Below are 25,885 nucleotides of genomic sequence, written 5' to 3'. Positions count from 1 at the left end.
TATAATTTTTTGCATCCCACCCTAACCTGTGCACCACCATTTTTAAAACTTTTGTAAATTGAAATACTATCCTTGTGCACTAGGAAAGAACCTGGCACTTTGAGGCGCACCCTCAGATATTCCTGTGTCGGCCGCACTGGGCTCACCAATGTATTCGCAGCTGGGAGGAGCGTGATAACTTGCCCTCTCCCCTTTTTATCCGTTTCTGATTTCTGCACAAACAGCGTGACTATGCCCCCGTGCACCTGTACTTGCTGCACCAGAATCTCCATCTCTGCCGAAGTGGCCTTGCATTTCGCCACCAGCTCACTGATTCTTGTCGCACCAAAGAAAGCCAGAGAAAAGGCCGTCCTAAATAACAGAACCTCAAAACTGGACCGACACACCGAGATCAACTGTTCCATCAAGTGAATCAAGTCCCCATATCTGATGGGCCCTCCTCGTGTCACCCTCACCTCCCCGATCCCTCTGTCAGCCCCCTAACACCCACTTCACAATGAAACTAAGCACCGGGTTCCCCCATCCCCGTAACTTCTGGAAAAAAGAAAAACCCCGCTACCTGTGCCCTGACCGAAAACACAGAATAACCGTTATTTTTTGCCCACAATACAAACTGCACCATCAACCCCTCTTTAACCAGCCCTCCTCTCCATCCTGCCACCTGTAGAAAATGAGCCATCACACTTCTTCCCGCAATATAGGCCGCCCAAATGACTGGGGCGACCGACTGCCGTATCAATCTCCATTCTTCGTCCGCCCTAGGTTCCACAAGTACTCCGGGATGTTCTGCCTTCAGCTTCGCCTGTGGAGCCAGTGCTCGGAAAACCTTCCATTTAAAATGAGAGAGGGCGTCAGCTATCACATTTTGCACTCCCGGAACATGCTTGGCCCTGATGTTAACGTTCCTTGGCAAGCACATAGCTATCAACTCTCTTAACAAAACCAAGACCTGCAAACATTTTGCGGAAGTCTGTTAAGCACTTGCACGACCCCCAAATTGTCACACCAAAATACCACCCGCCTGTTACTCAGCTGATCCCCCCCCAAATTGTCAGCGCCACCACCATTGGGAATAACTCTAAAAAGGTAATATTATTGGTCAAACCATTAGATACCCAATCCTCTGGCCACGGCTTTGTGCACCATTGTCCCTGAAAATAAATTCCAAAGCCGGTGGACCCTGCTGCATCAGAGAATAGTTCCATATCATGGTTCAATATCTCGCTATCTGGTATCATCAACACACCATTGAAGGATTCCAAGAAAACCTCCCAGACCCCTAATTCATCTTTAATCCTGCGGGTTACTCTGATAAAATGATGTCCCGCCTGAATACCCACCGTGGCTGCTGATATCCTTCGGATAAACGCCCTCCCCATAGATATCACCTGACATACAAAATTCAGAGACCCAATCAATGACTGCATTTTCCATAATGGAATCTTGGTCGCCTTCCTTACATCCTGCACTTATTCTCGCTATTTTAGCACGTTATCCTCTGGTAATCGCGAAACCATTGCGGCAGAATCCAACTCTATGCCTAAAAAGGACAACTGATTCGAAGGTCCTTCTGTTTTCTCAGACGCAATTGGCACACCCAACTGTCTTGCTACCTCTAAAAAACCATCTAGCTGCTCGCGACACTGATTGGACTGACTCGGACAGTCAAACAAAAAGTCGTCTAGATAATACAACATCCTGTTACAGCTTGTGTGCCGCTCAGTGACCAACTGCAAAAAGGAGCTGAACATTTCCAAGTATGCACAAGAAACCGCACTACCCATTGGCAAGCAATGATCTACAAAATACTGCCCTTCAAAGGAAAACCCCAGTAAAGGAACGCTAGTTGGATGTATCGGCAGCAGCTGGAAAGCAGATTCAATGTCTGCCTTCGCCATCCATGTCCCTTGCCCTGCCCTCCTCACCAAGTCCAAAGCGGCATCGAATGAGGCATCTCTCACAGTACATTCTCCCATGGGAATGAAATCATTCATCGACTTGGCCCGTGGGTAGGAAAGATCAAGAATTAGCCTGTATTTCCCCGGGATTTTCTTTGGGATGACCGCTAACGGTGATAGGTACATCCGACAAAATGGTGGCTCTTCAAAAGGCCCTGCCATCCTCCCGAGTCTCAAATCTGCATGCATTTTCGCCCTCGCTACCTCTGTTAACTTGTTAACTTAGCATTATGTACCCTTCCCCCACTCCCCGGCCCCATGCACGAAATCCGAAAACCCTCCCTAAAACCATAAAACAATAAATTTGCTGTCTGCCAGTCAGGATAATGCTGCAACCACCCTGCAGCTCTGATACTACCACAGGGGACTCCGCCTTTCCTAACTGTACGTCACTGCTTGCCCCCTTTACATGGGGCTGTAATCTGATTTTGGGAACATGGATACGGGATGAGCTCCGTTGCATGTGGCGCATGCGTGTCGGAACTTGCAGTCTGGGAACAAACAAGTGGCCTTGTTGAAACACCAGCACACGTCCGGACCTCCCGCTGCCACTTTGACCGCTGTCCCTGTTTTACTGCCGATACCTGCACCTCGAAAGGCGCTTATACTGCCGCCCCCGCTGCCTGTGCCTACCGTTCCCGTAAAACCAACACCCCCCCACTCCCCGTCCCTTTTGTGCTCCCCGCATTCTTGTTAGTCATCTGCATCAACCACTGATTAATGTCCTGCGTACCCTGACATGTGGCAATTCCCTGCCATCTTATCCCTAAACTTCTCGTCGTAGTTGAGCCAGGCCCAACCTTCATAATCCTTGAACGCCCCCAATATACTATCTCTGTATGCTAACAATGGCCCATACGGCATGGGCTCAACATGCCCCACTACACTGGCCAAACGCATGAACCCCCGGGACTCAATTTAAAATATTCTTTGAAACTTTGGGACCCGCTGTACTCTCCCTTCCCTTCTTTTTACTCTTCTTCTTACATCCCTGTCTACCTTCCAACAGCTTAAAAATATTGACATATTTCCTTTTGCGAATCCTCCTCCACAGCTTCCTCGGGACCTCCTCCCATAACTCAGTCAATGACACTAAGGCCAGATGTCCCATGTCCTGTTGTGGGCCCTCTCTCCTACCCCCCCTCGCATGTCTGTTCCCTCCTGACTCTCTTGATGTAGATGTTGAAGTCGAAGACGAGCTAGTATACAACTCCGATCTACGTGAAAGTGACTTTTCTCTTTTTGCCCCTATGCGCCACCCGCTGCTCCACTGTGGGCTCCAACTCACCTGCTCCTGCCCCCAAGAAACTGCTTCCAACATCTTCAGATGCTCTGTGGCCGGCTGTCGAGCCTCGCCATTCTCCGCCTTCCATGGACTTTGCATACATCCGCTCTCTCCAAGCCTCCTGCTGCGATATGCCAGGGTACTCGGGCTCTGCCACATCTGTGGAGACACACACACAGGCCGCAGAACCACCCCTATGCCTGCAATCAGACCGGCCATGCACACTCCCACCTCTGCCCCTTATGGCAGACACCATTTCCTGCAATTCCCCCATTGGACCCTCTCCCTCCCTCCCTCCCTCCCTCCAACCAAAACCAGGCGCTCTAGCTCTTGCAACGCTCTCATACTCCTCCCGCTGCCAGGCAGGCCATCCACCAAAACCTTCCCCTGTGCTGGATCCCCAAGTAACATCCGGACAAGCGGTTTTTGTTCTATGCTACCTACCAGAACGACCTCCATAATCACCTGCCGGTGAAGCATAAAATTCTCCGAATGCCTTCGGTGACACTCCGCTGTGCCCAGCATTGTGTACCTCTGTACCACCTCTCGCTCCTACTCTGGGTCCTCTGCTCTATGCCTGACCTGCCCTATTGCTCTGTTGTGAAGTGCATTGGCTCCCTGAACGATCCTGCGTGTCTGCCCCTTGCCTGAATACCCCTGCTTGCCTCCCACCCTTGACCTGTCCTTCCCGTGAGTCTAATCACCGACCTCTGCCTTTTCTAGTGACAGGGGCTTTGCCTTTTGTCTTCCCTCGATTATTGCTACCTACTACCATTGCACTGTCGTCCTGTGATGTGGGCAGACAGCCCACAGGCAAAGGGGGGTGGGGGGCACATTGGGATATAAGAAATCCCCCCCCCCCCCCCGAAGCATCTAAAGAAAGGTCTAAGGGAAAAATGGCCTCAGCGCCCGCAAGGGGGGGGGGGGGGATAACTGGGGCGGCGTAGAGCCCAGCTTGGGGCCGCTCTCACCAGAACTCGTCATGGGGGAAATGGGGCAGGGAGGACTTGCCTTATCCTCCGGAGCTGCACCAGTTGTAGAAGTCAGAGCCCTGCCCGATGAACCTTGCCGACGACCTCCAGCAGGGGGGGCCGGGAAGCCCGAGCTCGGTCTGGCACTCCATTCTCTGCCTCTCCTCAGCATGCTCAGAATCCAGAGCCCATGCTGCTGTTCCCTATAAACGCTTGTCCTTCTTATGTTATTTATTTATTTTACGAAAACTTCTGCCCGCGCCTACAACCTAATGTCCCTTTTTTTTTTTTTTTTTTTTTAATTATTTCGCCCGATCGGGCCGACAGCCAGCCAGACACGCAGCCTTATCCTGCAGCCAGCCGGGTCCGTGTGGCAGGGAACTTGCCACATCACCAAAAGGCTGCAGCATCAGTCAACAGCGGTGCAGCGATTTGAATTGCTGCACCCGCTGGCCATTTTGCACACCCACCGTCTCGATCACCTTCACGCGCTTTTCCTGGGTTATCTTCAGCGGTGCAGGGTGGGCCTGCACCACCGATCCTACAATCCTTGAAGGTTTCACTTTATGGCTCTTCTGGAGCACAAACAATATTTGTTTTTATGTCAGGCTGTTCTTTTCCATATTATGTCTGGAAATCAGACAATAAACCCTTGTAAACTCATACATTAGGCCTGAAAATTTATTCCAGACTCATCTATGAATCATCAGCGAAGTCCTAAGGGAAAAGTGACATGATGTGTTATTCTCCCCAGTGCCTTTTATGCTGGAGGCATGAAGGACCACTGGGATATCTTGCTTGGGATACTTTCCTGCTGTATCAGCATGAAGACTTAAGATTATTCTTACATAGCAGATTAACTGCAGCACTTCCTGCTTCAGAGTCATAGGTGCAAGTACTTCAGATCTAGAAAAGAGTGTTTCCTCCAAACACAGCAGGCATAAGAATCCATTCCAAAGCCTGATCCCACAAAATATCACAGCATCTCTGAGTTTTTTTTCCTATCACTCATTATCACTGCCAACCTAGATAAAAAGGGATGGCATTGTCTGGGAGGGGAGACGACGACACACAACCCAACCCTTCAACAAGGCTGGAACCCAAGTAAATCAACAGCCTGGACTGTACAAAGAGCTCTCAGGCAATATTAGTATTACACTGTGCAGCCTGGTCCTAGATCCCCCAAGACTAAATGTACAGGGAGGCTAGGCTAGGCTACAAGTCCTGCCTTACTAGTACACAACTCTCAGACATTAATTTGCTGCATTTTGTCATTAAGATGTTGTAGCATACCATAACACTTGCACCAGGTTTCACAATTTCCACCTTTTCAGTGCTATGAGTCACTTTTTTAAAAATCTGATTTATATTCCGCTTCTTCAGGCTCTTCAAAGTCAACTACATTCATCTAATCACCAGCCCTGTATTTGCACAATGTTCAATTTTGACGTTTTTCAACTGCATATAAAATGTAAGAAGTAACACCTAGCCTGATATATTGTCACGTTTTGAGACTTGGGTTCACTGCATCAGGGGCAATGCTTACATATTGACAGCACAGATAGCATCTTCCGGCAGATCTGTGGAACTCACAGTTTTAAACCCAACTACCCCCCCCTACATTACAATCTCTGATTAGACATAGAACCACTATAATATATTGCATTTTAATTAAGTAACGAGCAGTTCCACATCTAAATCGATCAGAGATTGCCACATAGGGGGCGGGGAAGTTGGGTTTAAAAGTTTCTGTTTGTGTTTGCAAATCTGCTGGAAGGCGCTATCAGTGCTGTCAATATGTGAGCGGTTGCAGCAAGTCTGTGCTCCTGATGCAGAGAACCCATGTCTCAAAACGTGATATGATCTAGGGGCCTCTCTCTAAAGAAAGGGAAGTGTTACTAATATTTTTATGCAACTGAAAAATGTTAAATTTGAAAATTGTGCAACCTGGTGTAAGTGTTATGAAGGTCCTTAACAAGCTGCAGCATCTTAATGAAAAAATACACAAAGTTAAAGACTTTTTGAATGTTGATGTGAATGGGCTCTTAATATTGTTGCATTCATGCTTTTGAGTTTATGCAAGATTGTTATTTTCAACTCATACAACTTTACCAAGCAATCCACCTGATAAAATTATCATAGAATGCCCACATAGACCCCTCTATTTCTGCCCCTAAAAAGTACAGAACATTTGAATTGAACTCAAGTAGGACTGCTGCCAAGCCTCTGAAGGCCTCCACCACTGAGCAGTATTTGTGTTTGATTGCGTGGGAGAGGGGGGGTGCGGCATGAAATAAGCAGCTCAGCAAGATTTGGCGCGGCTAAATTTCTTCTATGCCCAAAACCAGCAGAAGACTGAGTGGGAAAGCTTGCTATAGGAGGCTGCACCAGCACAGGAAGTTTTTGATGCAACGTCTGCTTTGATTCCTAGTCTCAATTATACTACGCAACCGGTAGTTACTCATAGGTCAATACTGCTGGGGTATGCAACCGAATCTAGATTTACCTTAGAGAAGGGAAAGCCAGAAAATGACATACGTTATGAAGCCATAGCTGAGCTGAAAAGTATGACTTTAAAAGGCAAATATGAGCTCAATCAAATTAATTTAGACAGAGAAAAAACGGTGGGCCAAATTCAGAATATAAGTGTCATGCTGGGTCTGACCAATGACCCAGAGCCCAACATGTTATCTCTGACAGAGGCTAATTTGGATCCCTTGAGAGAATCTAGCAGACCCTAATGGGGAGATCCATTCCCTGTTGCTGATTTCCAAAAGTATCATCAATTCCTGGGTCTATCTGGCTAATAATTGTTGATGAACATGTCCTCCAAAAACTTGTTCAAACCTTCTCTTAACCCATCTATATTGTTAACTTTGACCACATCCTCCAGCAACATATTCCACAACTTAATTGTATGTGAACTGAAAAAACAAGTTTATGAAAGTTTTAAAGTCTGCTACCAGTTAGTTTCATGGATTGTCCCCTGGTCCAAGTCATATTTCAAAAGATAAATAATCTTTCCCTATTAACTTGTTCAACTCCCCTCATGATTTCATAAGACTCCATCAGATCCCTTCTTCTCTTCTTCTAAGCTGACCATTTAGTCCTACTCTATTTCCTATCTTTTATCATCACCAATCCACAACAGACATTGCGTCCTAACCCCCAATACCACAGAACCTTTTTAAAACTTGGCATTACACTGGCTATTCTCCAGCCTTTAAGTACAATGGCAGGTCTACAATTTCGTATGAGTTCATTATAGTGTAGAAATTGTCCTATTTCAGCCACTAAACCAGAGGGGGAAAAAAAGCATGACTGTACCCCTTGGGAGCATTCACATTACAAAGAAGAATTTTCTGATTTGCAATCGTACCACATAAAATAAGATATCTACCGTCTTTCTCAGATGATATCTTTTCTAAGGCAAATTGAAAAACTTTGTTTCAGAATTGCTATACCTCTTTATCTGCTAGAATAAGTAACATGATAGCATTGACCCACCCAGTCTTGTTTTAACTTTCCATGTTCTTTATCGGACAAGTGAGTTTCTTGTAAAAACGCAATTTGCGTCTTGGCTTATGCACTCTATGTACATTTAAGGAAAGAATCCGGAGATCAACCATATTCTTTGAAAAAGCCAAGGGTTTAGATGCTGAGAAAGCGTTTGACAGTGTACAGTGGGTATACATGTTCCGACTACTATGGAAGTATGGCCTTCCAGACTCTTTTATAAAGTGGATTGACTTACTCTACTCTGATCCAGCAGCTAGCATAATTATTAGTGGAGAAATCTCAGCCCCTTTTTCATTAAAGAATGGTACAAGACAAGGGTGTCCCCTTTCCCCCTTGTTATATATTTTGACAGTTGAACCCCTAATACTTAAAATAAAAGCTACTATGGAGTTTCCTGGTTTTCAATTTGGTACCCAAGAATACAGAGCCTGTCTTTATGCTGATGATATACTATTATTCCTACGAAATCCTGAAGTATCTTTGCCTGTAACTATGACCATCATAGAACAATTTGATTTATTTGCTGGATTAAAAAAAAACATTGCCAAAACTGAAGCCCTCCCTATCTCCCCCGCACTTACAAATACTTGGCATGGTACCTTTCCATTAACTTGGTCTATAAGGATCTTTTAGGTACTTGGGAATATGGATACCCCGAGATTTATCATTTTTGTATACTCTTAATATTACTAAGATAATTGAGCTAATTAAAAACCAATTGGTGGCATGGAAAGATCTCCCTTTATTGCTATTTGGTAGATGTGCTTTGTTTAAGACGGCCCTCTTGCCAAAATTATTATATAATTTACAAATCATTCCAGTTCGGTTAACACAGCTACTTACTACAGTTGCATAAAGCTATAACAACTTGGAAAACATTCTCGCCTGAGCTGACATACACTTATGTCCTCCAAAAAGGAGAGAGGATTAAAATTGACTCATTTTTGTTACTATAACATGGTGTGTCAACTGCGTTACTGTTGGGAATGGTATCATGCACAATATAAATTTGAAGTGCCGGATCTAATCTCTGATATCCTAAGACCTTTGAAATCTGTAAATGTACTTCTTGCCAGGAATAAAGATTTATCACGGAAGGTGAAAACATTTTAATTAAGCCAGTATTGAAGGCTTGGCGATATTTCTGCACTGAGTGTAAAATATCTCCATATGCCACCAAAATGCTGAGTTTAGTGGGTAATCCTTTTTTTTTTTTTTAACCAGGTTTAGATAATCCTTTTTTTAAACACTGGGCGCACAAAGGTTTGACGCCTATTGAAAATCTTTACTGTGTACTTCAGAATTCTTTTCTTTCCTTTGATCAGTTACAATCTCAATTAGGTGTACCATGTCAGCATTTCTTTATGTATTTACAATCTAGGCATTATGTACTGCAAGTTCTCTCTAAAAGCCCTAATATATATTCGACACGGAGTTGGTTATAGTTTTATTTACCAAAGTTAAAAGCCAAAGTAAAACCTTATCTTTCTGGTATAAACTTCGCTTTACTAAGGAAACCACACAGCATTGCTTATCGTTAGTTTGCTCATGGTCTGCTACTTTGGGTCACCCAGTAACTGAGAAAGACTTGGCTAGATGTTAAGTATACTAAACGACGAATACCAGCAAAACATGTGAAACTCTGGAAATTGACGTACAATCTGTAACCTGTAACACCTGGACAGACATTATTGACTAGTGGATATTCCACCACATGGTAATTAGACTTTCTAGGATGCTCTCCTTATAACTTGAACCAATTTTTAACCAGTCTGGTTTGTTTAATGCAGCATGGAATCTGATGGTGTAAATGTGGAGTAGATGACTGAGTTTGCATGAATGGTGAGAGAGTGTCTTTGATGGAAAATCTTTAAAAGTTTAATACAAAGACTGGGACATTTTGGAGTTCAATGTCTACTGTGCTTTGGTTTAGCTTTACTGTATTGTTCTATTTAGCCATATTCTGTCGTATTTTTGTATTGTCACTTGCTGTTTCTGTATTCCTTCTTGTGTAAGATAAAGAAATTAAAAAAAAAAAGAAAAAGAAAATTGGTGCAATGTCCATGGGTAAAAAGTACTTGCCAACTCTGCACTGTTGCAGGAAATGAAAATTGCCCAACAGACTACCTCCCAAGTTTTTGTTGTACTTAAAAAGTACTCTTGGCCCATGTTTTTTTTAAATCTAAATTTAGAAAAGACCATTTTTCAGCATTTGTATGCCTTTGGTTTGATTTATCGTACCTCTGCTTATTCCACTTCTTGGTCTTCTCCCTCTCAGTTCTCACCTCTTTTTCCCACTGCAAACTTAATTTTGCTTTGTTACTCTTTTTGTGTCTTTCTTCTGTATCTGTAGGTCTCTCTGTCCCCCTACCATCACCTCTCTCTACTTCTTTCTCTTTTTCCACCATCATCTACCCATATCTCCACATTTACTCTTTCTCCAGACACAATGGGCTCTCCCTCACCAACCCTAACTCCTCACAACCACAAGTCCCTCCACCACTTTCTCCTCTGTTCAATCCAGTTTATCTTTTCACCTACCTCTTCCTTCTCCCCCAACCCTGTCTCCTTTTCTCTCCTCCCCTCATACAAGTTTGTGCTTCCTTTACTTTCCCCTCCAAAAGCCTGTGCTGCCTTCCCTTTCCCCTTCTCGCTTCACCATCAGCCTGTTCTCCTTCTCTCTCCACCCTCTGCCAACCTATATTGCCTTCCATCTCCCTTGTGAATCCTCACCTCGATAGCCTATGCTGCTTTTCTTCTTCCCTTACCATCCCGAGGTGCCCAGTCTCTTCACTGTGGTCTGCAGTTCCATCACATGGGTCTTGCATTCATATCCTACAGCCACCTACCATAACGTGCTGAGCTCCCTATCATCTCTGAACTTCAGCAGGCACTGCTAGGCTCAATTAAACCACTTAACGCCAGTAACTGTTTGCTGTTCTGACAGAGCTCCAGGTGAGTTACTGTCCCATATGGTTCAAACTTATTTCAATAAGCAGTTTGGCCTTAGCTGAAATTTAGTGTTAGTAGAGAGCTCAGCAACCTGCAGCAAGTAGCCAGTTAGAGCAAGCCTGGTTTGGCTCATCATCTGTGGTAAAAATAAGCAAGGATACAATTTTATCAGGTTTCTCATCTAGCAATTCTGCTAAAAGAAAAGGGAATTTTAGGATGGGTTTTTTTTTGGTTTTACATTTTGTGGCTTAGCAATAATGAAAACTCATCTCTGGTCCTGATCTGTGACTGCTGCCACCACCTCTTCCACCTGAGCCCTGATATGTCACTGCAGCCCCTTCTGTATCCTTTATAGACCAAGCTGCTGCTATGTCACGACCTCCATCTCTCCCTCTCCCTTATCCCCACCCAAGTGCAAACCTGATGATATAATCAATATCCCCCTCCTTCTCCCTGCCCAGCTCCACTCTGCAATGGCAACCAATAATTTTGCATTGGTTTGGCATATGCTGGCAATTTCAATTTTTTTCAGGATTTATTATGCTTGCAATAAAATTGGGTCCTTCACAATGAGTTAAATCAGTATCAGTCGTCCTGCTTAAAATTTGCCCAGCTCTAATTTGGCACAGGTTCTGGGAAGCTTCTATAAAAGGTTCTGTATGTCTTAACCACCCCTAACCCAAAACTGCAGAGACAGGAAGCAGATGTGACCAGGAACCAGTGGAGCAGGGGCAGGATAGAGGGAAAATGAATATGGTTTTTCTCCATTTACTGTCGGGATGTCTTAACCAAATAGTCCAGACTGGTAGGGAAATGAAGGCGTAATCCTCTATTTTTGGATGTTTTGGGGTTCCGTATTGCATATTAACCTGCTCCGCTCCACTAAGCATTATCAAATGAAATACTTGTCCATTTTGAATATTTCATATCTAGAAACTTTGTAGGTTGCAATACCTTTCATTGCATCAACAAAAAATAAGCTTTTGAGACCACACAGGACCCCCCCCCCCCCTTCATCTGAAGACGGGCTCACATACTACATATTTTTTGCTGACCTCGTAAATATCACCACAATTTACAAAAAAAAAAAACCCTCCAGTTTTCCTCAATGACCATTACAGTTACTAGAGCTCTGTACAATGTGCTTTTTAAAGAAATACTATAACAAAATAGATTTACCTGCTAGATTGTCAAGCATGTAGTTCAGTAGCTTTCGCGTTCCATCTGGCTCCTGGTACAGGCTGAAAATGTCCTGTGATAAAGGATTGCCTACACGTAAAAAGATGTAAACATTTGAGAATCACTTCCTACATACAGCATATTTACAACGGGCCATGAAGTGAGCATCTTTTAAGCACTGTAGAGAAGGAATGACAAACTCCAGTCTTAGAAGAACATCACAGGATGGAGCCCAATCACGAAACACTTTTGTCAAAGTTTCTAGAACTTTGACTGGCACCTACTGGGCATGCCCAGCATGGCACTAACCCTGCAGCCAGCAGGGGACCTCCTTCAGTCTTTTTTAAAGCTACAAGAAGTGCCAAATAATAAAATAAGAAAAACGTAACGAACCCAACACTGCAGGGTGGCGGGCAGGTTTCGTGAGGACTAACATCCTGTGAGAACACCTGTTACAGGTAAGCAACATTTGCTTTCTCACAGGACAAGCAGGATGGTAGTCTTCACATATGGGTGAGTACCGAGCTCAGGATGTCTGAGTATGCACCAAATGTACCCAAACACATGCAATAGGCACAATGGGGTGGAAATTTGGTAGAGGTCATCCTGAACCCTAACGGGCAAGCGGAAGGGTGTTGGTACATCAAGTTGCAAAAAGGTTGCGCAAGACAGACTGGCCGAAGATGGAATCTTGCCTTCCAGCCTTGTCTGAACAATAGTGGGCTGTAAAGGTATGGAGAGAACTCCAGGTAGCAGCCCTACAAATATCAGGGAGCGGCACCGAGCGTAGGTGCGCTACTGAAGTTGCCATGGCCCTGACAGAGTGTGCTTTAACACTACCTTGAAGTGGAATGCCTGCTTGCTGATAGCAAAAGGATATGCAGGCCGCTAACCAGGAGGAGAGAGTCTGCTTACCCACAGGTTGCCCCAATCTGGTGGAATGGAAAGAAACAAACAATTGAGTGCTTTTCCTGTGGGCAGCAGTGCGGTCTAGATAGAACGCTAGGGTACGTTTACAGTCAAGGGTATGCAGAGTCTGTTCTACCGGATTATAATGGGGCCTGGGAAAGAAGGTGGGTAGTATAATGGATTGATTGATATGAAACTCCGATACTAACTTAGGTAAAAACTTAGGGTGAGTGCAGAGTACTACCCGGTCGTGCAGAAGCTTAGTGTAAGGTGGATAGGTAACTAGGGCCAGAAGAAAAATCACTTTCCATGTGAGATAGCGAAGATCGCAGGATTGGAGAGGCTCGAATGGAGGTTTCATGAGCCGACCCAAAACTAGGTTGAGGTCCCAAGGAGGGGCCGGAGGGTGTAGTGGAGGTTTGAGGTGGAGCAAGCCCTTCAAAAAGCGTGTTACAAGGGGTTGTACTGAAATGGGTACATCCCAACACCTATATGGAAGGCGGCTACCGCACTGACATGCATGCTGATGGAGGAAGTTTTTAGACCTGACTCTGATAAGTGCCAGAGATAGTTCAGAAACTTCGTGGTGGAACAGGTAAAAGGATCAAGTGACAGTGAGGAACACCATGACTTAAACCTGTTTCATTTGTGAAGATAAGATTTTCTCGTGGAAGGCTTCCGTGAAGCAATCAGGACCCGGGAAACTGGCTCCGAAAGGTTGAGTGGTTGAAGAATTAACCTTTCAACATCCAGGCTGTCTGGGATAAAGCCTGAAGATTTGGGTGGCATAGGCACCCATTGTTCTGAGTAATCAGAAGCGGGTCCTTTCCCAAGGGGATGTGCCTGTGAATGGAGAGGTCCTGAAGGATCGGAAACCACACTTGGCGTGGCCAGTGAGGTGCTATCAGGATCATACCGAGGTGATGTTTGAAACGTTCTGCGGTATATAAAAACCCTTTAAATAAATAAATAAATAAATAAATCATTGTTCCCTTGTCCTGACGTAACTTCACGAGAGACTTCGAGAGAAGTGGAAATGGAGGGAATGCATATAGGAGACCGGTTGCCCATGAGAGGGAGAATGCATCTCTTGGCTGTGAGTGGTGGCTGCGAGTGAGAGAACAAAAGTTCTCTACTTTGCGGTTTTGAGGTGACGCAAAAAGGTATATGTGAGGATAACTCCAACGTAGGACTACAGAGTCCGCTACTGTGGGGTTAAGAAACCACTTATGTGGCTGAAAGGTGCAGCTCAGCTTGTCTGCCAACAGCTTGTCTGCCAACACATTGTCCACTCCCAGCAAGTAGGTGGCCCTGAGGTACATTGAATGGGAAAGGGCCTCCGCCCATATCTGTGCCGCTTCCTGTCACAGTAGGTAGGAGCCCGTCCCTCCCTGCTTATTGATGTACCACATGGCCAACTGGTTGTCCGTCTGGATCAGGATGCCCTGGTTGGACAGGCGATCCCGAAACACCCTGAGAGCATATCTGATTGCTCGTAGCTCCAGGAAATTGATTTGGTGTTTGGCTTCCTCTGGAGACCAAGCTCCTTGGGTTTGCAAATTGGCGACATGTGCGCTCCAGCCGAGGTTGGAAGCATCGGTGGTAAGAGTTATTTGAGGATCTGGAGCTGGAAGGGTAGGCCTTGGAGGAGACTGATCTGATTTTTCCACCAAGCTAGAGACTGAAAGTGGGTCGGTGATGTGGACAATGGTCGATAGTAGTTGAACGGATTGAGTGCATTGTGATCTTAGAGTCCACTGCATGACTCTCATGGCCAACATGGCCATTGGGGTAACCTGTACCGAGGACGCCATGTGACCCAGCAGGATGAGGAAGTTTCATGCAGTCGAACGGTGTTGAGACTGTAGCTGGTGTGCGAGAGAAATGAGAGTGAGAGCTCGCTGTCGAGGCAGAAAAGCCTTTGCTTGAAAGGTGTCCAAATCTGCCCCTAAGAAGGACAAAGTTTGAGATGGGACTAAGCAGGATTTCACGTAGTTGACTAGAAATCCTAGCGAAATCAGAGTGTGTAAGGTAAGATGTAGGGACGAAAGAGCAGCTTGCTGAGTGGAAGCCCTGATCAACCAATCGTCGAGATAGGGGTAGACGAGGACACCTTGAGTCCTGAGGAAAGCTGCTGCTACTACTACGAGACACTTGGTGAAAACTTGTGGAGCAGATGCTAGGCCGAACGGGAGCACTCGGTACTGATAGTGCTTGGGGCCTACCAGAAATCTGTGATGAAATGGAGTTATCGCAATGTGTGTGTACGTGTCCTGGAGGTCTAGAGAGCAGAGCCAGTCCCCTCTTTGCAGAAGAGGAAGGAGGGAACCCAAGGTTACCATCTTGAACTTCTCTCATTGGAGGTACTTGTTGAGGGCACACAGGTCCAGAATTGGACGAACGCCACCTGGTTTTTGGGTGATTAGAAAGTACCGGGAATAGAATCCTAGGCCCTTTTGGGAGTAGGGCACTGGTTCGATTGCTCTGGATTGAAGGAGTAGGGAGACTTCCTGATCCAGGAGAAGTGAATGGTCTGATGTTCCCCACGTCAGCCAAGGTGGGGAGTCCGGTGGGATGGAGAGAAAGTTCAGGTGATAACCTTGAGAGATTATGGCAAGGACCCACTGGTCCAAGGTGATTGTGTGCCATATGTTGTTGAAATGGCACAATCGACATCCTACTGGTACCTGTGGCGGTGGAAGCTGGCTGCTGCTCTCTATGCAGGAATCAAAAACCGGAAGCAGGGCCCAGCTGAGGAGCTGCTTGCGGCTTTTGTTTACGAGGTTGATGAGACTGGGCCTTTTGGAAAGGCCTCGTAGAACGACCTCTAGACGGTGGTGGATAGGACTTCTTTGGACGGAAGAATTACTTTTTGGTGTCCTTCCTAAATGGTTTAGTCGAATATTCAGAAGGCATCAGAGAGAGTTGGCGAAGGGTCTCATGATGCTCCTTGAGTTCTGCCACCATCTGCTGGATCTGTTCAAACAGATTGTCTCTGATGCAAGGCAGATCGGACAATCTGTCTTGTACTTCAGGGCGCAAGTCAGAAGACTTAAGCCAGGCCCATCTTCTCGCAGAAATAGCAGCTGCCAAAACCCTGGAAGCAGTGTCGAAGATGTCATAAGAGGACCTTATTTCATGTTTCCCCACTTCAAAACCTTTGTGAACCAGGGTTTGTAGCTGTTCCTGGAATTGCTGAGGCAGGGACTCTGAAAAGTCCTGTATCTGCTTGAATAAGACCCTATTATACTGGGTCATATAAAGCTGGTAAGAGGTGATCCGAGAGATGAGCATGGATCCCTGGAAGACACATCAGCCAATGGCATCCAGGAATTTCTGCTCCTTGCCTGGAGGAAAGGAAGAGTAGGGGGCTTTGAGCGTCATGCCCTCTTTTGGGCAGAGCCTACTACCACGGATTGGTGATCCAGTTGAGGTTTTTGGAACCCTGGAGCTGACTGGACCAAGTAAGTGGTGTCTGCTTTTCGGTTGACTGGAGTTACCGAACCAGGGTGTTCCCAATTCTTTTTGAGAAGATCCAAAAGAACCTGATGGATAGGGATGGAGGTTATTTCCTTGGAAGCATCCAGGAATTGTAACAGCTCCATCATCTGGTGTCTATCATCTTGCTCCTTCTGTAATTGAAAGGGAACCAACTCAGACATTTTCTTCACAAAATTTATGAAGGACAAGTCCTCTGGAGGAGAATACTTCCTGCTTTCAGTAGGATAGGGTAGTGATGGTAAATCATTGGTGTCTGGGGAGGAATCGTCAGTCCAGGCGTCATAGGGGTCAGCACCTGTCCCTCTAGGAACCTGAGAGGGATGGGACGAAGGTATTCCTGAAGGTCCTGGTCTAGGCTCTGAAGGCACTGAGGGAAGTACTGGAGGCACCAATGAAGGCATCAAGGGCAACGATGCAGGCATCCAGGGCATCGATGGATGGATCGGTGGAGCCGATGGCCACATCAGTATCGATGGTTGAGGCATCAAGTCCATTCATCATCAACTCCAACTCGACCTTGAAATTCCCTTAACTCTATACTCCTCCAACAGACCTATTAGAGATATTCATAAAGGCACTTTAAATTTCCCCCCCATGAAAGCCACACGCCTTTCCTCGACCAAAGACCGAGCATTTTCAACAGCTGGACCATCCATTTGGAATAACATCCCTTCAAACCTCAGACTGGAACCCTGCCTCTCAACTTTCAGAAAAAAACTCAAGACGTGGCTCTTTCACCAGGCCTTCCCCGATCCCCCAGACAATCACTAATCGCCTACACTTTCTTGGCCAATTCGGTCCTCTATCCTTCAAAACGATGGACCTTGGCTCCCTCAAAACGATGAACCTTGGCACCTCCAAAACGGCAGACCTTGGCACCTTCAAAAACGGCAGACCTTGGCACCTTCAAAAATCGGCAGACCTTGGCACCTCCAGTTTTAATCATCTTTAGCTTTAACCCTCATTGATACTGTACTGTATACAATAATCTGTATTGCACTATTGTACCATGTAGCAATCTCTTCCTACATGTCTTCTTTCTTATCTGTTCTTTCTTCCAGCGTTAAGCTTCCAAGTTTTTTACTCCTTGTTAATTGTAACTTTGCCTTATTCTCCTCTATTGTTATTATCCTCAGTTATTTGTCTTAGTTATCCCCTTGTTCTTTGTAAACCGATCCGATATGGTTTTACTATGAAGGTCGGTATAAAAAAGTGTTAAATAAATAAATAAATAAATAAATAAATCGGCAGGACTCCCGATGGATGAAGACGGAACGGTGTTTCTCCTCCCGATGACAGAGCAAATGGAGAAGGCACTGGAGCCATCGTGACCCCGGATCCATCGGTGGAAAAGCGGCTAGAAACTCTTCCACATTCGAGAGCAGCGGTGCCAATGCTGCCGGAATGGGATCGGTGATCAGTTCCACAATCGGCACTGGTTTCGGCGGAGGAACCTGGAATCTGTGCATCGCCTTATCGATGGCCTCCTGAACCAACCAGTCCAGCTCTTCACGGAGACCTGGAGCAATCAGCCCCAGCTCTGGAAGGGAAGAAGGAGGCAGAGGCATAGCCGGAGGGACCACCGTTAAAAGCGGAGTCGCGGCTCCCAACACCCGTCTGGGTGAGGGTTGCCTCGATGACCCGGTCTCAGAACAGGTCGTTGCCTTTTCTGGACGGAGTTTCTTCGATGGCGGCTCAGACAATGGCGAGGTCGATGACTTTCCTTCATCGATAGTCCGAGGCTTTCGGTGTCGATGTTTCTCTCTACGATCCCCTCGGGCCTGAGGGGGAGTAGAGGTAGTCGAGGGCAGGGAGGTTGTCGACGCCAGATGGTCACCGGTCAGTGCCCGATGCTGGCGCAAAGTGGACGGCGCCGGTTCGGACGACGTCGAAGCAATAGACTGTGTCAGAGTTTAAGAACGGAAGAGAAGTTCCATTTTCTCCATTCTGGCTTTGCGACCTTTTGGTGCCATTAAAGCACATTTGGTGCAAGTCAGGACATCATGCTCACACCTGAGGCACATTACACAGACTTTATGGGGGTCTGTTATGGACATGGTGCAAGCGCAGTCAGGGCACCGACGGAACCCCACGCCATGGCCTTTGAAAAATTGAGCCGCGGTGCGGTCAACGGCCAGTAGGTCGCGAGGGCCAAACTCGACGGGAATCGACCGGAACCGGGTAAAAAACTTACCAGAGTACCGCGGAAGCAAAAATTCGAGAGGGGGACCCCTGTGCAGTATGAAAGTTTTCAGTAATTCCGTGAGGAAAATTCCTGTCAGGAATCTCTGTGGAGCTCCTTAACCCGCGTGGCTACTGCTGCGCGGAAAAAAGAAGACTGAAGGAGGACCCCTGCTGGCTGCAGGGTTAGTGCCATGCTGCGCATGCCCAGTAGGTGCCAGTCAAAGTTCTAGAAACTTTGACAAAAGTGTTCCATGATTGGGCTTCATCCTGTGATGTCACCCATATGTGAGGACTACCATCCTGCTTGTCCTGTGAGAAGACACAGTATCAAATCACTCAGGCCAACTTTCCAGACTGGGATTTAAAGCAGGAGCCACAGAGGAAGATACAACCAAGTGCAAAATCACCATCAGCACACAACACAGACTTGGAGTGTCATCAATGGAGTTGGTCTCAAGTATTCCAGGAACCTTATCAAGTCAGCCTGCGAGAAGCACACACAGGCGTGTTTGCCTGTGCGTGCAAGAGCTTGTGCGCACATGCATGAGACAGAGCTTTGCAGCAGAGCATATTAGTGAACAGTCCCTGGCGTTGCTCGGGATCTCTGGTAAACAACCTTTGTGTGCTCTCCTTTGTGTGTGAGCCTGTGGGTGGGTAGGTGCCTGTGCGCGCGACCAAGCTTTACAGACTCAGCATATTGTCTTTGCACGGTGCACCCAACACTGTTTCAAGTGCCACCTAGTGACCACAGACAACAGTATAACTGACCAACCGACACAAGCCTTTTATATATAGAGATATAAACATACCTAGTTCCTATGTCTATGTCAAATACCCCCATCATTATGAACAGCCTTACCAATATGGTGACCTTGCTAATCATGCAAAATCAGGTTTTAACTAGAGGTTCCTAGGATTTTGAGAGGCTGAGGCAAAGCCAACTACTAGGGGGGGGGGGGGGGGGGGGGGGGGGAGGGGGAGGGGGAGGGATGGAAGAGGTTTGGTTTTTTTTGGTTTGTTTGTTTTTAAAAATACAACAGCACTAAACATATCCAAAAAAATATAACATACTGCAGCCTGAATACCACCACCAAATGGAGCATTTCCAAATTAAGAAAAGAAACAGTTTGGGAAAGATTTTAAATACTGACTTACGGTGAGGCCACAGAGTGAGTGAAAAGATTTTAACCTATCAGAATTTAACCATAATTGCTGTCAAGAGTCATAACACCAACATCACTTTTACACCATCATTAAAATGATTAGTCACTCTCTGAGCACAATATTATGAATGTACCATTTGTAACCACCATGAACACTGGACAGCGCAGGCAATAAAGCCCTTTTTAAATGAATAAATAAATAAAATAAATATTACATTTTCTGAACTTTAACAGAGCAGACGTGAGCTAAAACTCAGAGAATAGCCACACATCGGTCTTCAAAGCCTTTGCTTTTATTTAAAAAAAACAGGAAAAATAATATTTTAGCTCATAGTAGGATTAATTTGCACTAAATAAGGCATTTACAGGTAGTTGAACATTATATCTGGGTTAAATGGCCTCTGGTTTTGGCTCAGACATGCAACTCTATAACCTAGTAATGTCAATAGCCTATGACATGCCCTTATTAGTATGCCACAGAAATAGTTACAGTGCCAAGTTTGGGAGTATCATTTAAAATTCTGTCCAAAAGTCAATGTGATTTTGAAAATCACAAGGACAGCCTTTATAAAAATAAATAAAACTTTAGGGGCTGGACTGATGGTTCAGTGAACAGTGCTATGTACAGTTACGCGGGAGATCTGGATCCAACTCCTGTTTCTGCTCCTCAAACTGGCTGGAGCTGCAGAGATGAGGGGGCAGCATTCACTGTCCCCGAAGGAGAATAAATCCCAGCTATTGCACAATGACGATACCTAATGGTCAGACTGACAGCACACATGCTTGAGCCTGTGGGCCTCTAGCGGAAAGGATTGACACTGTAAAGCTTGGGCTAGTTGAATGCATGTGAAAGGTTTTGAAGATGAGGACAAATTTCCCGTGTAATTTCAAATGAAGCCCAAAGGTAGCAGAATTGAAGGTCAGACCCCAAGAGACAAAAATGAGTTTTATACAATATTTCTAAAATGTAATAGTGTGCTCAAGATCAACCTTAGGATTAGCCAATTCATATTTATTCCCCTTGTTATGTATACTCAAATTTCTTAACTTGTTTAGGAATACTAATCACTGTTTAGACTTCAGCTATGGGTTTGTTTTAGTCTGCATCTCATTTTGACCTTCATGACAACACATTCTCAAAGTTAATTTTTACTTATGGTTAGTCAATAAGCATGAAACGGGAGCTAGGCCTGTGCAAGGACTGGGTGGCACAAGGGCACAGAGCCTCCTACTTCCAAGTTCACCACTCAAAGCCACTTTCATACCAATAGCAACAAGAAAACGATCTGAAAAACGTTTGTGAGCTATATAAATCTAGTCACACATCTGCACCTAGAAAAACAATCACAATTGCCAGCCAGGCCCTGTTACGCTAGAACTCTTATATCCATCCATTCCTGTCCTGCCAATAAACCTACACTTAACAGAAGGCTTGGGGTAACCTACACAAAGCAGCAGCTATTACCCTAAAAAAACCCCAAAAAAACAAAAACCCCAACTTGCTGGGCAGACTGGATGGACCATTTTGGTCTTTATCTGCCATCGTTTACTCTGTTGTTATGTCAATCACAAATATCTAGTTCTGTGAATCTAACACCTTCACAGACATTAAATTCACTTCCACTTTTCATAGGCAGAAAACAAAAACTGCTTCACTTAAATAAAAACCAAAAAAAACTTGCAAGCTGTAAATATAAAATGAGAATATTAAATGAGAATTTCCAAATCGATATTTGTTTATGACAAGCACTAACCAAAGGCAGCAGGATTGAACCATGCTCCTAAACTGGTTCCAATGAGCAGGTCAGTCAGATGCAGAGTTGTTTCAGCTGTATCTCTGCCACTGAACCACACAAAGAAACTGTCAGCCATCCTTGTGCCTCACACCACCTCTAAAAACTTCATGCTTTTGTTAAAAATATTTTGAAAACCTAAATAGAATGGCAACAAATACTGGAATATAAGTATAAATCATCATCTTTTCTATATTTTCAAAGTAATCATTGTACCAATGACGACAGCGTTCCTTTCCATAAAGGATTATGAAAGGTTTTACTCATGTATGACGTAGCGTTCATTAAAAGCTTTACAGCCAATGCCAAGCAGGCGTTCCAGGCAGATCAAAGCAGCGCCCCAAGGAGGGAGATGCATTTAACCTCTTACTCTTCCCTCAGCCTCAACAACAGAAGGGAAAGGCCAGTCTGGTGCCCCTCTCCCTCAGCAACAGCCGCTACTCAGCCCAGTAGGGTGGTCCCCGCCAGTTCGGCTCTACCCCCCCCCCCCCCCGCAGGCAGAAACCCAGAATCCTGTCAGGGAGCAGACAGGTGGATGCAGGGATTAGAAGAATCATCTTTGATCAATAAAGATCAATAAAATTTCCACTTGATGTCAGCCTTAATTTACCTTAAAAACGTAACCCTAATAAATACCGAACAATTGTGGTTAGGACAAGCCCCGGGTTAAGAGGCAAGCCCCCAGTGCCCCCACAGGCAGGGGCCCTGGCCCTGAGCCAATGCACTGCTAGCAAACTATTAACATTGTGATGCCACTTTATTATTAGGTAACTGTACATTAAGAGCTGTTTATTCAGGTAGGCACGCCCCAACATTGCTGGCTCTCTCAGCTGTGGTGTTATGAGAAGTTTTAACTGCAACTGAAAATTCCCATCTCTTAGTAGCCAAATCCCGGCCTCCTGAAGTTTGATTTAGACCCCAATTTTGATATATAATTAAATGGACAGAGATTGCGGTTAGTAAAACTGTGCAGGCCCACATTTCTACAAATGGCTTTGAGTCATCTGTTAGTTGTGCCCTTTTCTTTCCTTAAAAGAATGAAAGTGGTGCAGTCTAATACTGTCAGGATGGGACTACTCCCACTCTCCCTCAAGCTAACACACAACTAAAATCCACCTGTATATAGTTCCTGTTGTTATTTATTTATTGACCGAATCATACTGTTGTAACTTAATCTTGGCTCTCCCTCCTAAATTCTTCTCTCTCTTTGACACCAAGATATAACCTTTTCTCTCTTATTGGTTTTTTGCAATTATTTATAATGGGACGGATTTTAAATGCCCTGTGCGCGTAAATCCGACCGGATTTACGCGCACCGGCGCGCCTATTTTGCATAGGCCGCCGGCGCGCGCACAACCCCAGGACGCGCATAAGTAAAAGGGGCGGGGAGGGGCGTGTCCGGGGGGCGGGACCGGGGTCAGGAGTGGTTCGGGGCATAAGTCTGGCAACAAAGGTGGGGGAAGGGCGTTTTTTCATCTTTTCATTTTGGTTAGTAGGTGTCGGCGATCACACAGTGTTCTCCGCACTGCTTATATTGTTATTTATGATTTACATTTAGTGAATATACTTCTCAATAAAGTTACAAAAGTGGTTTCCTTTGTGTGTTTCTGACTTTTCTCTGTGTCCGCACAAGTTATATACAGTTCGGGGTTTAGTTTATTACATATATTTTTCCTTTGTGCATGAAACCGCTGGCATTTTTTCATCTTTTCATTTAGGTTAGTAGGTATTGGCGATCATACAGTGTTTCCCACACTGCTTATATTGTTATTTATGAATTACATTTACTGAATATATTTCTCAATAGTTATATAAAGTTATAAAAGTGGTTTCCTTTACGTGTGTTTTTGGTTCTGACTTCTCTCTGTGCCCGTACAAGTTACATACAAAGTCGGCATATTTTCACATTGAGATTTGAGATTTATATGCTTTTAAACAGCCTTTTAATGCCGACAGCTTTAGTTTTAGTTTTTTGGGCGCGATGTTTTATGCAAGTATGATGATTTAGTCGCGAGTTATATATTGGTTGTATAAATAGCTTGTTCATGGTATAGTCAGAATGGATTTTTCTTGAGAGTTGAGTCATGACAATGTTCTTATCGCTGCAAAATAAATTTTCTGTTTATATTACCGATTCAGTAGGCACATTTTTGAATGTAGTTAATTAATTGTTGCCTTTATCTAACATTTTACAGTTGACCCTAGTGTCTATATTAAAACAATATTCAGTTATTTAGGAGCTGTATTTTAGTGACTGTGAAGTATGCTTTTATAGGTTTATTTTTACATAGATGATTTTGTAACTGCATTAGTCCCACACTACCAACCACTATTGTTATATATTATTTGAGTGCCTGAATGTCATTTTCATTTTTTTTATTTTTTGACTGTACGCTGTATTAGATTTTCTTTTCTTGTAATTTTTCAATTTTTTGAAGAACAAAAGAGTGTGTAAATTTTGGCGCACTTAAGCTAAACAAATTTTCTGGCTCATTTAGTGATCACCTATATACAGGTAAAATGATGAAGTCTTATTCGTTATGTTTTTATTATGTGTTGTCTGTGATTTTAATTGTTTCAGTTTATCTATGTGTTACCTTTTTTAGATATTGGTTATGATATTAAAATTATATTTTAATTTGATTTATGCATGTCCGGTATTATTCATGTTGTTTGTTTATTTATTTGTCAATTTTAGCCTCTGAGGCAGCCCCTGGTGGGGCAAAACTCGGCCTGAGTCGGGCACAAGTTCAAAATATATGTCTGCTCTTAAATAAAGATCTAACTAGGACATTCCTTGGTGTCTAATCTACACTCTTAATTATGATGCATTTTTATATCATATTTATTAGGTAGATTTGTTTTTTTTCAACGCAGTTTTTTAGTCTTTACCAATTACATAATTACATTACATTTTTTATTTTTGATTCAATTTTATTTCATTGTTGACAATTTTTCGCATTTTTATTCATGTATTCATGCTGCTTGGATCGATTTGAATGGTCGTCTATTAGAATTTTTTACATCATACGCCCTGCGCCATACTCACTTCACTCAGATCGATACATGTTTGGTGCATACGGTTTTACTGAATACCCATCTGTTTTTCTTGCTGTTCGCCTTGAGCGGAGACGGCATATATTCACCAACGGCACAACCGGTTTAAATTAATTTGTCATAATTGAAGTTTGTTTTTACCACGTTTTGATTTTTATATTGTTCTTCACCTTATATTGCTGCCGTTTTGCTGTGCTCTTTCAAAGTTTTTTCATATCAATTCGCTTACATGTTTTTTATTCATCTTATTTTTCATTTAAGTCGTTTTCCTCCCTTTTCACGCTCTATTTACGAATTCCACCATTTCACTTGAGTTTCCCCTTCTTTCATAAGAGGTTCCCCCCCTTTTTTTCAAATAACACGGTGTATTTTCCTACTATGTCTGTTTCTGAAACAAGTGTATTTTCAGCAATCAGCAATTCACTTGACTTTCCCCTTCTTTTATAAGAAAGAGATTCCCTCTTTTTTCACCCACATGGTGTTTCTTCCTACTTTGTTTCTCAATAAAGTTTTTTTCAATTTTTCACATCATACATGCTGAGCCATGCCCCTTTATTTAGATTGACCCTTTTTGGCGCCACGTTTTGTGTTTAATACCCACTGCAGCGGTTCGTTTTTTTCTTACTGTATCTTGAGCGGAGACGGCATATACTGACCAGCAACATAAACGGTAAAGATATTTGATTCCAACTGCAGCCTGTATTCATTATGTTTATAATTTTATTTTCTCACTTTGCACTGCCGCTGCATTTTCAGGCTTTAGTATTTCCTCTCGTACACTTTGTTATATTAGCTAAGCAATTCTGTTTATTAATTATTGTGTAAGTCAACCACAATTCCTTTTATAGCTTGTATTTATTACGTTGTCACTTTCTACTTCACATTGCTGTTTTTAGGTCGTCTGTTTGCGCTGCAGTAATGTCTCCTTTTTAATCTCGACTTTCGTGTTAAAACTTCCGTTCACAAATAATTTTTCTCAAGTCTTTCTATACTCACAATAAACATTTGTTACATATATACGATGAGTTCTGCAGGTCACTACCATTATTCACCCTTTAATTATTATTTGCACATATCTTAGTCACATTGCATTTCTTTTCCTCTTCGCTGTTCCTTTAGATCCACTTAGGTTCTATTAATATTTTCACATTTAATTGAATTTAATGTTCAAATTAAGACACCAAACATGTTTTGAACAGTATTTTTCCCTGTTTTTCTCCAGTATGAGGCACCATTAAGTACATGGAGCCATCAAGAATTTATGGGCTACTTTTTCTCAATTAAGGTGTATCTTTTACATAATTGTTTAATACAAGAATTTCTTTTTGACACATTTACTTTTTAATGATTATTTGGTATACATTTACATTCTGATATTTTATCAATTTTTTAATAGATACGCCTGTGCTGTGGA

General features: G+C 43.9%; 1 protein-coding gene across 5 annotated transcripts in view; it reads right to left on the bottom strand.

The window, feature by feature from the left end:
* The window catches only part of CNOT6L (CCR4-NOT transcription complex subunit 6 like), a 219,184-nt gene that overhangs the window by 58,942 nt on the left and 134,357 nt on the right, over positions 1-25,885 (bottom strand). For 4 of the 5 annotated variants that reach the window (XM_029600462.1, XM_029600451.1, XM_029600434.1 and 1 more), the window contains one exon: positions 11,865-11,954. The exons of the other annotated variant lie outside the window; for it this stretch is intronic. In XM_029600462.1, the coding sequence (XP_029456322.1) occupies positions 11,865-11,954 (90 nt within the window). The remainder of the gene's footprint in view (positions 1-11,864; positions 11,955-25,885) is intronic. 5 annotated transcript variants of the gene reach the window in all.

The sequence above is a fragment of the Rhinatrema bivittatum genome, chromosome 1 (genome assembly GCF_901001135.1).
Source record: "Rhinatrema bivittatum chromosome 1, aRhiBiv1.1, whole genome shotgun sequence".
Lineage (NCBI taxonomy): Eukaryota > Metazoa > Chordata > Amphibia > Gymnophiona > Rhinatrematidae > Rhinatrema > Rhinatrema bivittatum.
This window is presented reverse-complemented; position numbering and strand designations above follow the sequence as displayed.